The sequence below is a fragment of the Aspergillus mulundensis genome (assembly GCF_003369625.1).
Source record: "Aspergillus mulundensis strain DSM 5745 chromosome Unknown scaffold_12, whole genome shotgun sequence".
Lineage (NCBI taxonomy): Eukaryota > Fungi > Ascomycota > Eurotiomycetes > Eurotiales > Aspergillaceae > Aspergillus > Aspergillus mulundensis.
In genome coordinates, this window is record NW_020797900.1 from 4,429 (window position 1) to 20,103 (window position 15,675).

The following is a 15,675-nucleotide window of genomic DNA, read 5'->3' on the forward strand; positions in this document are numbered from 1 at the left end:
AGTTAAGAAATTACTAAGTAAAAAGTTAAGAAATTACTAAGTAAAAAGTTAAGAAGTTACTAAGTAAAGAATTAAAAAAGTTATTAAGTAAAAAGTTACTAAGTAATTTTTTTTATATTTTATTATTAGTTAATTTTTTTTATATTACTTTTTATTAATTAATTTTTTTATATTACCCCCTTATTAATTAAGATTAATTTTTTTATATTTTATTTATTATTACCTGGACCTGCTTTACCTATTATAACTTAATATTTTTTAAAAATTTTATATTTTTTATTTTTTTTAATTTTTATTATTTAAGCTTATATTTCCCCTAGTTTATAGTATTACCTTTACCTACTATTTTTTATTATTATATACTACTTTTTTTTATTAATTACTTGCTTGTTTAAATTATTACTACCTATGCTAGGGTGCTAGGTATTATAATTATGGCCTTATTATTTTTTTTTAATTTTAACCCTTTTAAAAAAAGTAAAAAAAATAATAGCTGCCTAATGCAAGCGCCTAAAAAAAAATAAAATAAAAGCCTTTTAACCTAGTAAAAATACTAGTACTAAGTATATTAAAACTTATTAACCTTATAGTTATTAAGTACTTAAAAGTTAAAATATTTAAAAACTAAATAATAATTATAATAATAAAAGTACTTTTTTATATATATAAATAGGTTTACTAACTAATATTACTTAATATTATTTTTTTTAATTATTAAGCCTTTATTAACCTTAGTAGCACGCCCTAACCCCGTGTTTATTAAATATTTTAAAATAAACTTAAATAATTATAAGTACTATTTTTTTTATAAAGTAATAGCTAATTAAAATTAGCCCGGTAACTTATACTAGTATAAAAAAAGTTATTTAAGGTATTAAAAACGCGCTGCTTAACATGTAGTATAAATAATAAAAAAAGCTATTTATAATACTATTTATTATTAAAAATAATTTAAAAAATATTATTATAAAGCTTTAAAAATATATTTTAAAGGCCAAGGCGTGAAAAGTAATTAACTTTATAATTATTAATAAAAATAAGTTTTAAAATATAGCTAAAAAAGTTATTAAAAATATAAAAAAGCAGCGCGCTAAGGTAAAAAAAATATAAAATATTTTTATTTTTAAATATTATAATAATAAAAATTAAATAAATATTATTATAAATATTTTTAAGCACGTGCACTTTTAATTATTAGCTAAAAAGGTTTAAAAAATATTTAATAGCTTAAATTTAAATATTAAATAATAAATTATTTAAAATAATATTAATAATGCTATGGTAAATTGCGTGAGTAATAAAAAATAAAAAAAATATATAATATTAATTATTATGCTTAAAAATATTAATTACGCCCTAGGTATACCCTTTTAACCTAGCTATAATAGTTATTACTTAAAAAAATTAGGATTAATTATAAAAAATAATAAACTTATTTATGCCTGGGACTTTATAAATAATAAAATTAAAAAAACTTAGCTAGTAACTCCCCGCGCGCTTACTTATATATTAAATTTAATTAAAACTTCCCGCGCCCTAAATTAACTATTAACCTAGCTATTATTTTAATTTAGCCTTGCTTTATTATTTAGTTATAACTTAATTACTTAAAGCTAGGCTAAATTACATGCCTTAAGCCTTTTATAACTAGCTAAAACTAAATTTATAAAACATGCTATTACTTATAATACTATTTTTTAAAAAATATTTAATAAGTTTAAAAGTTATATTTTAACCTACTTTTAGTATATTAATAATACTATATTTTTTTAATTTATTAGCCCCAGGAGCCTGTTACTAAAAATAAGTAAGTATAATTAATTAAGGGTTAGCTTATAGTACCATAGTTTTATATATATTAATAAATATAAACTAAATATTTATTACTAGTATTTTATGTTTGCCTGAATATAAAATAACTAGCTAATTAAAAAGGCTGCTACCACGTGCTACTAGCTACTAAGTAATAAAAATAATTATATAAAAGGTATTATAAAATAGTATAATTAACTTAGTATAAAAAATTACTAAAAACCTATATTTACCTAAGTTTGCAAAAGTATTAACCCTGCTTACTAAAAGTAAAAATACCTGCTATTATAAATAAGTACTAATTACTATTAATTTTATAATTAAAACTAGCAAAAAGTAAAGCGCCGCCTTATAAGTATATATTTTATAATAAATTTATAAAGGGACTATATTAATATTAAAAAAAAGTGCTAGTATATATACCACCTTTACATGTAGTAATTAAAAAAAAAATTAATATAAAAATTAACTTACTAAATAATATATTATACCCTTGTATTTAATATATTTTAAAAAATTACTTAAACCTAAAAAATATTATAGCAAGCAAGGCTTACTTTACATAGTTTTAATAAGGTGTTTAACCTTTACACCTAAAAAATATATTAAATATTTACTAGTATTATTATAAGCGCCCCTAGCTTTTTAAGTTATTTTTATACCTTAATATTATAAAAGTTACCCGCGGCACTTTTTCTAGTAGTTTATAAAAAAAAATTATAAAAATAAGTTTAATAACTATAAATTTATTAATATTAATAGCCTTTTTAATTATTTAGTTAAAAAACTTAAAAATCTAGTACTTAAAAAATATATATTAAATACTTAATTTTTAAACCTTGCCCGGGAAAAAATAAATATTTATTTTTATTACTTACGCAAGTATTAAAAAGCGCTAAATTATAAATAGTTATAAAATACTTATTATATTATTATTTAGTAACTTATACACTAAGACCTATTTTATTAAGCCTGGTATATTATATTAAAACTTAATTATAAGTACTAATTAATCTTATATTTATATTATATAAAGTATGCTTAAAAAAAAACCACACCTACTTTTAATATATAAATATTAATATTAACTAGGTGCTTTAAAATAAATAAAAAGTAAATATTATTTAAAAATTATTATTACTAAATATAAAAAATAATAATAATTATACCAAGGTCTTGCCAGGTATATATTAAAAAAATAAGGTAAAAAAATAGCTAGTATAAGTAAAGGCACGAAATAATATTAATAACCTTTTTAATTTAATTAACTATGTAAAAAATAAAAAGTAAACTAAAAATAATACTAAATACTTTTATATAAACTAAAAAAAAAACCCTTGCTTATAACTTATTATTTAAATTATATATTTATTAATACTACATAAATTTACTAAACTAGTTATAAAAATAAGGTGTATAATACTACCCTAGTATATTATTATATTAATTAATTATTAAATACTTAAAATAATAAAAAAAAGCACCTAAAAAAAACTAGCTATTATATATTATAATCTTATACCTAGCCCTACCTTTTTATTTAGTTTTTTAAATTATTACTTAAAAATTTTATAATTATTTACCCTAATTATTTAACTCCAGCGGCTAGGAGCTATTAGTAATATTTTAATAAAATATTATAAATAAAATTTAGTTAAGGTGGTTAATAAAATAAAGCTAGTATTTAGCCTAAATATATTTATTAGGCATAACTTTTTTAAGTTTTAAAAAAAAGGCTATTTTTATTATTATAAATATATATATATGGTTTTAAAAGCTAAAATAAAAGTATTTTAGTAACTTTAGCTATAATTATTATAAAATAATACTACCTCCTGCCCTTATTCTTACTTATATAACCATGGTTATTAAAAAAGTATTAAATAAAGCTAAGCTACCTATTAACTACTATTAATATTTTTTACCTTAATAAAATTAACAAGCTTTAAAATATATTTACTAAACTACCTAATTATTACCGTGTATAATATTAAAAAAAAGGGAAAAATAAAAAAAAAATTTAGTAAAAGCTAGCCTAGCAAAGCATAGCTAGTTATTATACTTTAAAATATTATTTTAAAAAAAATAAAAGGCATAAGTAAAAAAAAGTCTTATTTACTAGTAAGTTTTAGCCCCCCCCTAAAAAAATATAGTAAGGTTACACCTTAATATTAATTTTTATAGTACTTATAGCTTTACTACCTACCTTTTATACCTAGTTTATTATTTACCTTAATATATATATTTTTTTTTATTATTATTCCTACTTATACTACGTACTATTTAGTCCTAGGATACCGCCACTGTTTGGCTCCTATAGCTCCTATGCTCTAGTACTGCCCCTCCACATTACCAGCGGGGAAGTAACTGGGCAAGTAGTTAAAAAAAGGTAATTTTTAAAAATAAAGGCCTTTTAAAGTTTTATTTAAATCTTATTTTTTTAGTTTTTAGTAAGAAAAGCTGCTAGCTATGCTTTTTTAATATTAATAAAATATAGTATTATATTAAAAAAAGGATAATTTTATTTAGGCATAATTAAAATAAGAGACAAGGTAAAAAAGTAAATAAAAGCTAAAATAAAGTTATATAATCTAGCTATATAAAAGTAATTTAAGGTTTAAAATTTTAAAAAAACTAAACTTAAATTAAATTAATAAAAAAGCCATCTTATAGTTAGGCGCCTTTTTAAAAGTAAATAAGTAATAAGGTATTTTAAATAAAGTATTAAATATTATTTAATATTTTGAACCAAGAATAATAAATAATAAAAATAATAATAATAAAAAACACTATTATATTATAATATAATAATAAGTTAATATTATAAATTACTTATTTATTATTTTTTTAAAATAGCTAGCGCTGGATTATAAATAATTTATTTTTATAAAAAAAAAAAATTATTAGGGCTAATATTAATCTAGGTTATATTATTAAGTAATACCTAAGGCACCTAGGTTATGCCACCGTAAAGTATTAATATTACTTATATAGGATGTCTTAAGTATTTATTTAGCTTAATAAACCTTATTATTATAAATTACTATATAAAACTTAATATAATATTAGCTTTAACCAGGGACCTTAGCTTAGGGACCTTGGGTTTTAAGTATTATTTAAGTAGTAAATTAAAGGCGTGCCTTATATTAAATTATTTTAATAATTAAAAAGTGGCTATAGGGGGCGCGGATGCAAAAATATTTAAATATTACCTACTTTTTAAATAAAAATAACTTAAAAAATTACTTAAAGGCCTTAGGCCTCCGGGCAAGGCCTATATAAAGGGGCTAAAGGCTATAGTATATTTAGTTTTTTAAGTAATGCTTTTAGTTAAATTTATTAAGATTCTGAATACTTTATTCTTATTGGTTAAAGATACTTTGCCAAGCTTTATTATTATTAGTAAAGAACATTTGGGTGCTAGGGCGCCCTTACAACTTTAAATTAAAGCTAAAAAAATTACTAAAGTTAAATATTATTAAAGCTTAATATAAAGGTTAATAAGATAGTTAATATAAAAATTCATAAAAAAATTAATATAAAAATTAATAAATTAATATTTCTTTACCTTTAAGTTATAAAAGTAACTTTTTTTTATTTTTTTTAAAGTATTTTAGCTTTAACACGTGGTATTAATTATAGTATAATTAAAAAATAAATAGCTTAAATATAATAATCTTAAATTATTCCTTTTTTAAATTAGCTTTAGTTATAATAAATTTTAATTTAATAAGTTATAATAATAATATAAAAAATAAAATAAAGGGTGCATCTTACCCTACACCTTATTAAATAAGTAATTTAAATTATTTAAGTTAGGTTTTTTTATTTAATTATTTTTAATAGTAATAGGATTTTTAAGCATGGGTAAAAAAATACTTTTTTAATTATTTAAGTTTAGGTTTTAAAAACTTTAACTAAAATACCTGCAAACTACTTTTATTTATTTTTTAAAAAATTTAGTTTAAAATACTATTATTAAAAAACTTTAAAAAGTAGTAGGTATAAATAACTTTAACTATAAAATTAATAAGTTTTAAAAATTTTTACTAATAATAAAAATATTAATAAAAAATTTTAATTAATAAAAATAAAGTATTTTAAACCTTATTAAATAATATTAAAAAAGTTACTTAAAAATTTACAAAAAAGGCTAGCCTTAAGGCTATTTTTATAAACCTTTAAGCTATACTTAAGTTATTTTTAATTAAAAAGTAAATATAAATTTAAATACTTTATATATAAATTTTTATTTTAACTTATACTTAAGGTTTACCCTAGCCTTGCCTAATTAATAACTAAAATTTTAATTAATAATAACCTAGTTAAGTTATATAACTTAATATAATAATAAAATATATTAAGCCTTAGCAGCCTAAGGCTAAAGTTTAGGTACCTTAAAATATTAACTTTAGATAAATAATGGATTAGCTTTAGGAACATTAAATAAAAAAACATTGGCCCTGACATTTACTAGCGCGTAATATTTATATACTAGGTAATTTTAAGTTTTTATACCTATAGTAGTCCAGGGCTTTTAAATATAGGTAATATTATAGCCTTACTTATAGGTTAATTATGAAATTATAATATAATTAAATATAAATTTACTTATATTTATTTAGTAAATAATAAAATTTTATTATTATTAGGTATTATTATAATAGTAATTACTATAATTTTTTTAATACTTTATTATTAAAGCTTAAAGGGGGTTTTAGTATTAACCTTTATTATTTAAGGTAAAAAAACATGCCTGTATTAATTAAAATAAGTTAAATTAATTTAATAAAAAGTTACTTAAAATTTTAATTACTAGTAAAAGTATTAAACTATAAGGTATAATAATTAATAATTATTATAAAGCCCTGCTTATTTACCTTAAGTTTTTTATAATATATTTTTAAGGGTTTTTTTAAGGTAAAAATTATTTAGTTTTAACTTAAAGCTAGGTATTAATATTAGCCTAGGCGTGTATATTTTAATATTAATAAGTATTATATTAATATATATTATTAAGTTTTTTTTAAATAAATAAATTAAGGTTTTATTTTTATACCTAGGGGCTATTAAATAATTATTATATTTTATTAACTAGGGGCCTAGGTAGTTTATATAATATATAAAAATTTTATAATTTAAGTTAATAAAACCTAAGTAATTTATAGCTATTATATTATATTATATATAATATATTATATAATTATATTATATTAGGTAATAATAATTTTAATAACTAGGGTTATATTAAAAAACTAGCTAGTATTTTTTAATAAGCTAGTAGCACTTACTTTAATTAAATAAGGTAAAAATTTTAAGCTACTTTGAAAAAATACTACCTAAGTAATACACCTGGTATTAAAATTAGGCTTATATTTTAAAAAAATAAGCTTTATTAATTTTAATTTAATTTAGGCTATAACTTTATTTTAAATTAACTTAATAATATTTATTTTATTATTATTATATACTAAAATAATGCTAGGTATTTCTTACACCGCGTAGTTATACTACTTTTAAAAATATATATATTAATAATACCTAGGGTATAATAAATTATACTAACTATTTTATTAATTACTAAAAAATTCTTAATAAAAAATTATTAAAAAATAATAGCCTAGCTTATATAAGTAGTATTAATCTTAAAAATAGCTATAATTATAATTAATTTTAGTATGTATTTAATAAGGGCTTGCTGGATAGTATATACCTTTAGGCGTGTTATTAGCTTATTACTAAAAAGGGTAATTAGCACCTTATAGTTATCTTACGTGGTTAAGGTTATAATAAAGCCACTACTCCGTACGCGCTAATTAGGCTGCTAAGGCGCCCGAGGGGGGCACCTTCCCCAAGGTGGCGTTGGTTAGGGCGGAAGAACTTGCTCCGGGAGGGGTGGGTTTGAGGAATATAAGGATTGCTATAATGGCTAACATCCTCCTACCTAGCGATCCTGTGCCCACAATGCCTTCGTTCCCTCCCCAAGCCCTCACGACTCTGGACCATCTCATCATCCCTTCCTATCTAAGCGGCGTATCGACCTTCGATCTGAGAGGAAGAGACAAGGCCGCAGCATTGAGTCGCCTCGAGCTAGCGGCAGCAAGGCTCGTCACGCATCTCCCTTTCCTCGGCGGAGATGTAGCCCCAGCAGGCGACCGCGACGAAAAGCTCAATGCATACGAGCTGCGCAGCGCTGACAACGATAGGGATCCCTTTCTACAAGTCAAGGAACACCCGGCATCCACGCCGCTGCTTATCAACGGACAGCTGAACGCGGAATTTGTACCCGGTGAAGAGGTCATCGACTTCTCGCAGCCTTGCCCAGTCCTCCGGCTGCAGGCTAACATCGTCGGCGATACACTGCACCTTGTCAGCCGCTCTCACCACATGGCACTGGACGGCATGGGTGGTTCGGTCGTGGGCAACACGCTCTCCCAGCTCTGCCGCAACCCGGATACACCTCCTGCTGATCTACCTACGACTGCGGCCGAGCAGAGGCGCATGCAGGAGCATCTCTTGCGCATGGCATCCTCGTCCACCCCCGAGGCACTCCGCTGGACACCCAAACCGTTCAATATCGCGCCGCTCGACATGACGGATCCACGAAACGTCACTCTCAACCGGAAATACAGGATAAGCGCGGGTCGAATCCGACGGATCAAGAGCGCATGCGAGGCAATCATCCGGGACCATGCGCCCAGCGAGCTGCGCGACGTGCGCTTCTCCTCAAGCCTGGTCATCGGCGCGTTGATCGGGCTCTGCTGCTACCGCGCCCGACAGGCAGCAGGGTTGGGCGATTGGTATGGACCAACGCTGGACGTGGCGTACAACATCCGCCAGCAGCTAGGCCTGCCAGCGACATACATGGGCAACGCAGTCGTCACGGTCGAGTGCCAGCTCGACGGCCAATATCTGTCATCGAATGCCGACATCCTCTCCAGTCCAGATCTCGGCATCAGCAGCAAAGACCTCCAAGGCATCTGCAACACCCTTCTCTCCCTCGTCCCAAAACTCCGCGAGTACAGCGCCAGCCACGTCGCCGGGATGCTAGGCACACTGAACGCGCTACAAGACCGCTCCGCAGTGCAGTGCTCCTTCCGTGGCCTCGCATACTCGGACACACACAAGATGGACTTCTTCCAGGACTATGGGCCGCTCGGCGAAGTGCAGAGCTTTGCGATTCCGGGGAATGAGTTTGCGGGGGTCTGCTGGCTGCTGGCGACGAGGCCCGGGGTGGAGGATTATGAGTTGCAGGTTGGGCTGGAGGGTGCGGCGATGGGGGAGTTGGAGAGGGATGCGTTGTTGAAGTGGGTGGGGGAGATAAGGGAGGCGGGCAGCAGGCTGTAGGCGGAGGGTTGAGGTGACCTGGGCTATTCCGAACGCTCACATGAGCCTTCGTTACGTAATCTTTGAGTCTTGGCAGTCACGTGTAATATCACCCAAAAAATAAATTACCGCGCATCTGACATATTACAATATAGTACAGTAATTTATTATAATTTTTATTTATTTATTTTATAAAAAAATAATAATATATACTTAGTAAGCAGTTAGTAAGCGCTTGGCAAGCAGTTGGCAAGCAGTTAATAATATTAATTAAATATTTAAAAATTAAATAATAATATTTAAACTAAAAACTGCTTGGCAAGCAGTTGGCAAGCAGTTAATAATATTAATTAAATATTTAATAATACTAATTAAATATTTAAAAATTAAAATTAAATAGTCTAAATAGTATATAATATTTAAACTAAAAACTGCTTGGCAAGCAGTTGGCAAGCAGTTAATAATACTAATTAAATATTTAAATAATTAAGATTAAATAATTTAAATAATATTTAAAAAACTGCTTGGCAAGCAGTTGGCAAGCAGTTAATAATATTAATAAAAATTTTAATATTTAAATAAAAATAAATAATATTTAAAAAACTGCTTGGCAAGCAGTTGGCAAGCAGTTAATAATAATATTAATAATTTTAATATTTAAATAGTTAAGATTAAATAATTTAAATAATATTTAAAATAAGAACTGCTTGGCAAGCAGTTAGCAAGCAGTTAATAATAATAATTATTATAATAATAATTATAATAATTTTAGTAATTAAAATAATAAGTACTTAGTAAGCAGTGCATAAGCAGTTAATAAGTAGCTAATAAGTAGTTAAATATAATAAATTTATTAATTTAATTATTTAAAATTATTTAAATAGGTTATTTTTTTTTAAAATTTTCTCTTAAAAAAGTTATAAATTAAATAAATTAAATAAATTAAATAAATTAAATAAATTAAATAAATTAAATAAACTAAATAAATTAAATAAATTAAATAAATTAAATACTGCTTGTCAACTGCTTGTTATTTTTAAATTATAATAATAATAATTTAAATATATTAATAAATATTAAATAAATATTAAATAAAAGAATTTTAATAAAAATTTTTATTATTACTTAGTTTAATAAAAAAAATTTTAAGTTATAATATATATATATATTACAGGTATTAAGGTATATAAATATATATATTTAAAAAAAAATATTTTAATTTAATTTACATATATAATATATATATTAAATTTAATATATATAATTTTATATATAATTAATATTATATTATTTATTATTTTTAAAAAATAAAAAAATTTAATCAAGTACTTGCTAACTGCTTGCCAAGTACTTATTAACTTAAAAATTTTTAAAAAATATTAAATATTAAAATAATTATTATAACTGCTTAGTAACTGCTTGCCAAGTACTTATTAATTTAAAATAATTTAAAATATTAAATATTAAAATAATTATTATAACTGCTTATTAACTGCTTACTAAGTGCTTTATATTTTATTTATTTTTTATATTTTAATTAATATAAAATTATTAAAAAAGTACTTCGTAAAATTACATTAATCATACAAGATTACGTAATTAAGGTCGGTCGCGCGTTCATTAGGCTTGGCATTTTTTTGCTTACGTTTTAGGGGTGATGCTCACATGAGCGTTTAAAACGCTCATGTGACATATGTCCACAGGTAGGCGGAACGAGATCCATCAATGCTATATTAATTAATCTCCCTTTGCAGCGAAGCTTGTGTCCATCAAGCAGTGTCCATTGGTCCGATTGGCCAGCTGCTTTAGCCTGGGGGCCAACTCCCCTGACCGTGTGCTCTTTCTCTCTTCCCACCGTTCTGTCTTTCTCTCCTCCATCCCATCTCAGCCTCTCAGCCTCATAAGGACCTGCCTTTGCCATGCACGACGACCAGCAGAAGCGCCGCAGAAGATATGTAACCCGGTCGCGCACCGGATGCCGCACCTGCCGGTACGTACAGTATCCCATCTGTCAGATCGGATGCCTCAGCTCACTCCTCCGCCGCCCAGTCTCCGCCACAAGAAATGCGACGAAACCCCCATCGCCTGCCTCAACTGCACCTCCAACGGCTGGGAATGCGAAGGCTACGAAGTTGCCCGGCTACCGTTCCAAAAAGGCGACCGGTACTCCATCGCCACAACCCCATCAATGGAGTTCTGCTGGGCGATGACGTCCGACGAGAAGCGCTGCGTCTCGTTCTTCCTGCACCGCACCGTCGCAAGCCTGACATCCTTCTACGACTCCCCGCTCTGGCAGAGCCTCGTCTTCCAGATGTGCTGCACCGAGCCGGCAGTCTACCACGCCGTCGTCGCCCTCAGCGCCGTAAACCAGGACCTCGAGCGATACGGCATCCCCATGCCCGGGTCCGACACGGACAGCAACTGGCACCGGTTTGCGCTGGAGCAGTGCATGCGCTCGTTCGCACTGCTCAACAAGCGCCACATCTCGCAGGACCCGCAGCTGCCCAAGGTACTGCTCGTTTGCTGCCTGCTGTTCGTGATGCTGGAGCTGGTGCTGGGGCACTACGACAACGCGACCGTGCATTTACAGAGCGGGATGGCGATCCTCAAGGAGATGAAGATCCGGCGCCACACGCCGGGCACAAACGCGACCGTGGAGGACGGCCTGCTCGAGGCGTTTCTGCACCTCGAGGCTCAGGCCTCGCAGCACGGCGTCCTGGACCCGGCGCTGCATCTCGACGATGAGATTCTCTACGACGAGCGGTACGAAGCGTGTCTGTTTGAGTTTGGCACCGTGGCCGACGCCCAGCGTGCGCTTTGGCCGCTGTTCAACGCCGGCATCCGCTTCCCCGAGGAATGCTGGAGCCAGCGCGTGGACGAGCTCGTCGCACGGTACGGCGAGCTGCAGGCGAAACAGCAGCGGTTCCTCTCGTGCCTTTTCCAATTCGGCGCCCGCTTCCGCGCGTTCCATCAAGCGGCGTATGACCGTCTCACGCCGAGAGCGCAGCGCGGTGCCGACACGTTGCGCCTGACGTATCGGGCGCTCGACATCACGATCCGGTCCTGTCTCATGACGGGCATCAACCTGGAGCCCGTGTGGCTGCGCGTGGACTACAGGAATCTCTACGCCGAGGTTGTGGCCGTCATGGACAGATTCCAGGACCGGCCGCCGATGATGATCGAGACTGGCGTCTGCCCGCCCTTGTTCACCATCGCCACCCACTGCCCCGACTGGGCCATCCGCATGCGTGCAGTCGACGCTCTACGATCGTGGCAGCACTGCGAGGGATACATGCGGTCGAACCTGGTGGCGGATATGGTGGTTGAAGCGATGAAGGCGCAGCTGCGGAAGGTGTGGAGTGAGATGCAGGCTTCTGGGTGTCCTGCTCCGGCGTTGGTGTCTTTTGTCGAAAGTGACCAGGGGGTGGATGCGCACATTAGTGACGGGCTGGGGGATACGTCTTGGTCGATGCCTCTTGAGCCGGATCGGGCTTTTATACAGGCACTTTGCTCGATCACGACTGTACGGAAGTGGCCGGGCGTTCGTGCGTCGGGCATCTTGCCTGAGTAGCAGCGGCTGGCCAGCATGTAGATGTCATTTCATCCATCCATCTATCCATCATCGCCATCATGTCTATCACTATATACGTCCCTCCACGTTCAAGTGGCATACCTCCACTCGGTGACCTCCCCACTCGCTTCCTCCGCCTCATCGAGCTGCTTGTTCTTCCTGACGCACCACCATTTCGCCAGGAGGCAGAAGATGGCCGTCAATCCACACCCAGCAATGATAATCCCCCCACCAGTCTCGTACCGCGGTTCCTGCGACCGGAGGAAGAAGTATGGCGTGAACCAGTGCGACACAGAAGAGACGCAGTTCGCTATAGCAATCAGGGCTGCTCGTTTTGTCCGCGGGCGGGGGACGACGGTTGTTTCCCAGGAGATTTGGATCTATTCGGTTAGTTCACGTTCAATAAAAGTAATCGAGGTGGAGGTGGAAACGCACGTTGAGACCGACGAACGGACCGGTGCACAGCAGGATCAGACTGAAATAGCGGGCTCCCACGTTCAGAGTCGAGATCATCAGAACCGCACCGCCCAAGGCCACCAGAATCGGGACAATGATGTGCCAGCAGTGCTCCAGGAATCTACCGGACGACCAGGATATAGCCAGCGTTACAAAGTACGCAATCACATAGGGCGGCGCCTGCACGAGATAAGTCACGACCTCGCTGAAGCCGAGTGTCTCGACGATCTGATCTGTCAGCATATCCCTAAATCAAATGAAAGTTCAAAAACAACATACCGACGGAAAGAAATCCTTAAACGACTGCGCGATAATCAGCGAGAAGTGAATGGCAGCAAAGAACCACGTAAACGGGTCCTTGGCCGCCAGTATAACACCGCCCCAGTAATCGCCCTGCCCCTCCGCGCCCTCATGCACACCCCCAGCAGACACAACCTGCCGGTACTGCGCCATGGCGGTCTCCTCCTCAGAGAACCAGCGGCGACCGGTATTATCCGGGAAATTCGGCAGGAAGCGATACGCCACCAGCGCAACCAGCACACTGACGATGCCCTCGAGGAGAATGAACCACTGCCACGCACGCAGGTCCGCGATGCCATCCATATTCGTCAGGATCGCAGCAGCAAGCAGACCCGAGAAGACGTTCGAGATGATATTGCCCGCATGCCAGATGCCCATGCGCAGCGGGGACTCCTGCTTCGTGTACCAGGACGAGGTGAGCAGCGAGACAGCAGGGACGAAGGGGCCCTCCGTGAACCCAACGAGGAAGCGACAGAGACAAAACCCCCAGCCTGTTGTGAGCGCCGGCATGCAGATCGTCACGGCAGACCAGGCGAGCATGATCGAGGGCATGAGGATGCTAGGCTTGCCCTTCGCGATGAAGACATTGGCCGGGACCTGCGAGATGATGTAGCCGACATAGAAGAGCGAGATACCAGCGGACCAGGTCGTGTCGTCCATGTGGAGGTCGTCCTGCATGCCGGCGAGCCGGGCATTCGAGACGTTGATGCGGTCGAGGTAGCTACCGGCAGTTTAGACTAGGATGCACGCGCAATGGACCGTTATCGAATCTCACCTCATCAGAAGCATCATCGTCACGCAGGGCAGGAAGTACCAGTCCAGCTTGCGCAGGACCGCCTTGTTCAGCTTCTCCAGTTCCTCGGCCGACTTGTCCTGCAGGATGGGGAAGTGCGCGAGCAGCCGGTCGGCGTCGGAGATATCTTCCAGCGCTTCAAGAGCGGCCTTCGGCTCGTCGTGCGTTGCTTTGGGTACGGGTGCTGTGGAAGCCATGGTCTTGTGTGGAGATCTGGCACTGGCAGCTGCTGGATGAAGTCCACTCTCTGTCGGAGACGACAGTCCCTTTATACCAATGTCCCCGCCCAGCCCCGGATTCTGCTCCGCAAAGCGTACACAGGGTCTGATACCCCGGATCAACGGTGACAGTTGGAACTTGGGGTCGGGAAAGGTCCGCTTCCCCAGACTCAGTTATCGAAGTCAGGTTGAGTCTGGGGTCGGGTTCCGGTTGGGGGTCCGACTTGGCCTGGCTTGGTCGGAAAAGTTCCGTATGCGCCTGGGCCAGTAAGTCGCCGGTCCTTGTGTCCATATCTATGTGACATCGGGGACGTGTCCTGCATGGACTGTGATAGCTACCATTTCAGAAGGTTGCACATGCAAACACACAATGGATCACATTCTTCGCGAACAAAGGGTGTCTCTGTCAGTCAACCCAACCCCATACCCTAACAGGGATCTACCGAGTCCGAACAGCAAAAGCAGGTGCTCCGTCTGATGCGTAACAGGCACTAATCTCTTCCCCGAGGCCACATACAGCGACCGCTCTCATAACCCGAACCCCCGACCTTGCAAGCCCATCACCAGCACCGCCGAATGGTCGTAACATGAATCGCAATGGTTGATGCAGAGTGTATGGCGGAAACTTCACATTCCTCCGATGATATTCTCACTGGAGCCATGTAATGTATTCCCAAAGTTCAGCTAAAAAGAGGAGTATAAGCATTTGCGGCTGCTGATCAGCGGCGTTGGGACCTGAGGGGACTTGACTTCATTTTCATAACCAAGCACCCACCCAACCCGACCTTTAGTTATCTGTAGTAAAGATATAGTGTGTTTAGAAGTCCGATCCTTGCAATACAGGAATCGTGAAGTCCAAAATGGTGGGCTAACCCCCAATCCATCGAGGGTGTATTCAATTGGTCAACCAGGGACATTGTCTAATAATATTATTAAAACCCAATACTTTTTATGCATGTGCTTCCATAGCACAGTGGGAAGAATGTCTTGTGATAGTTCTTTTTGCCCTGCGTTCGAACCTGGACCTGGTCACCAGCCATTTTTAGATAACTTGCAGCACAATGACTCTTTTGCATCAAATAACTAGCTTTCAGGTAAGAGATCTGCCCCTTCGCATCATTTGATGTGAAAATAGTTGCAAGGCTATGGTATAGTGCACGGCTATCCTGCTACCTTGCAGGCGGCTTACATTCAAAGTC

At 34.5% G+C, this 15,675-nt stretch overlaps 3 protein-coding genes across 3 annotated transcripts; 2 read left to right on the top strand and 1 right to left on the bottom strand.

The window, feature by feature from the left end:
- Positions 1-7,776: 7,776 nt before the first annotated feature.
- Positions 7,777-9,159, top strand: DSM5745_09370 (uncharacterized protein; the record flags this gene model as incomplete). Its single annotated transcript, XM_026751386.1, has 1 exon — positions 7,777-9,159. One exon carries the CDS (start codon positions 7,777-7,779, stop codon positions 9,157-9,159), a length of 1,383 nt encoding a protein of 460 aa, XP_026599734.1.
- Positions 9,160-11,057: 1,898 nt separating this feature from the next.
- On the top strand, positions 11,058-12,709 carry DSM5745_09371 (Zn(II)2Cys6 transcription factor; the record flags this gene model as incomplete). Its single annotated transcript, XM_026751387.1, has 2 exons — positions 11,058-11,128; positions 11,188-12,709. 2 exons carry the CDS (start codon positions 11,058-11,060, stop codon positions 12,707-12,709), a joined length of 1,593 nt encoding a protein of 530 aa, XP_026599735.1.
- An 89-nt stretch (positions 12,710-12,798) lies between these two features.
- DSM5745_09372 (uncharacterized protein) lies at positions 12,799-14,455 on the bottom strand (the record flags this gene model as incomplete). The annotated part of the gene is made up of 4 exons (XM_026751388.1): positions 12,799-13,089; positions 13,145-13,393; positions 13,445-14,186; positions 14,241-14,455. 4 exons carry the CDS (start codon positions 14,453-14,455, stop codon positions 12,799-12,801), a joined length of 1,497 nt encoding a protein of 498 aa, XP_026599736.1.
- Between the last annotated feature and the right edge of the window lie 1,220 nt (positions 14,456-15,675).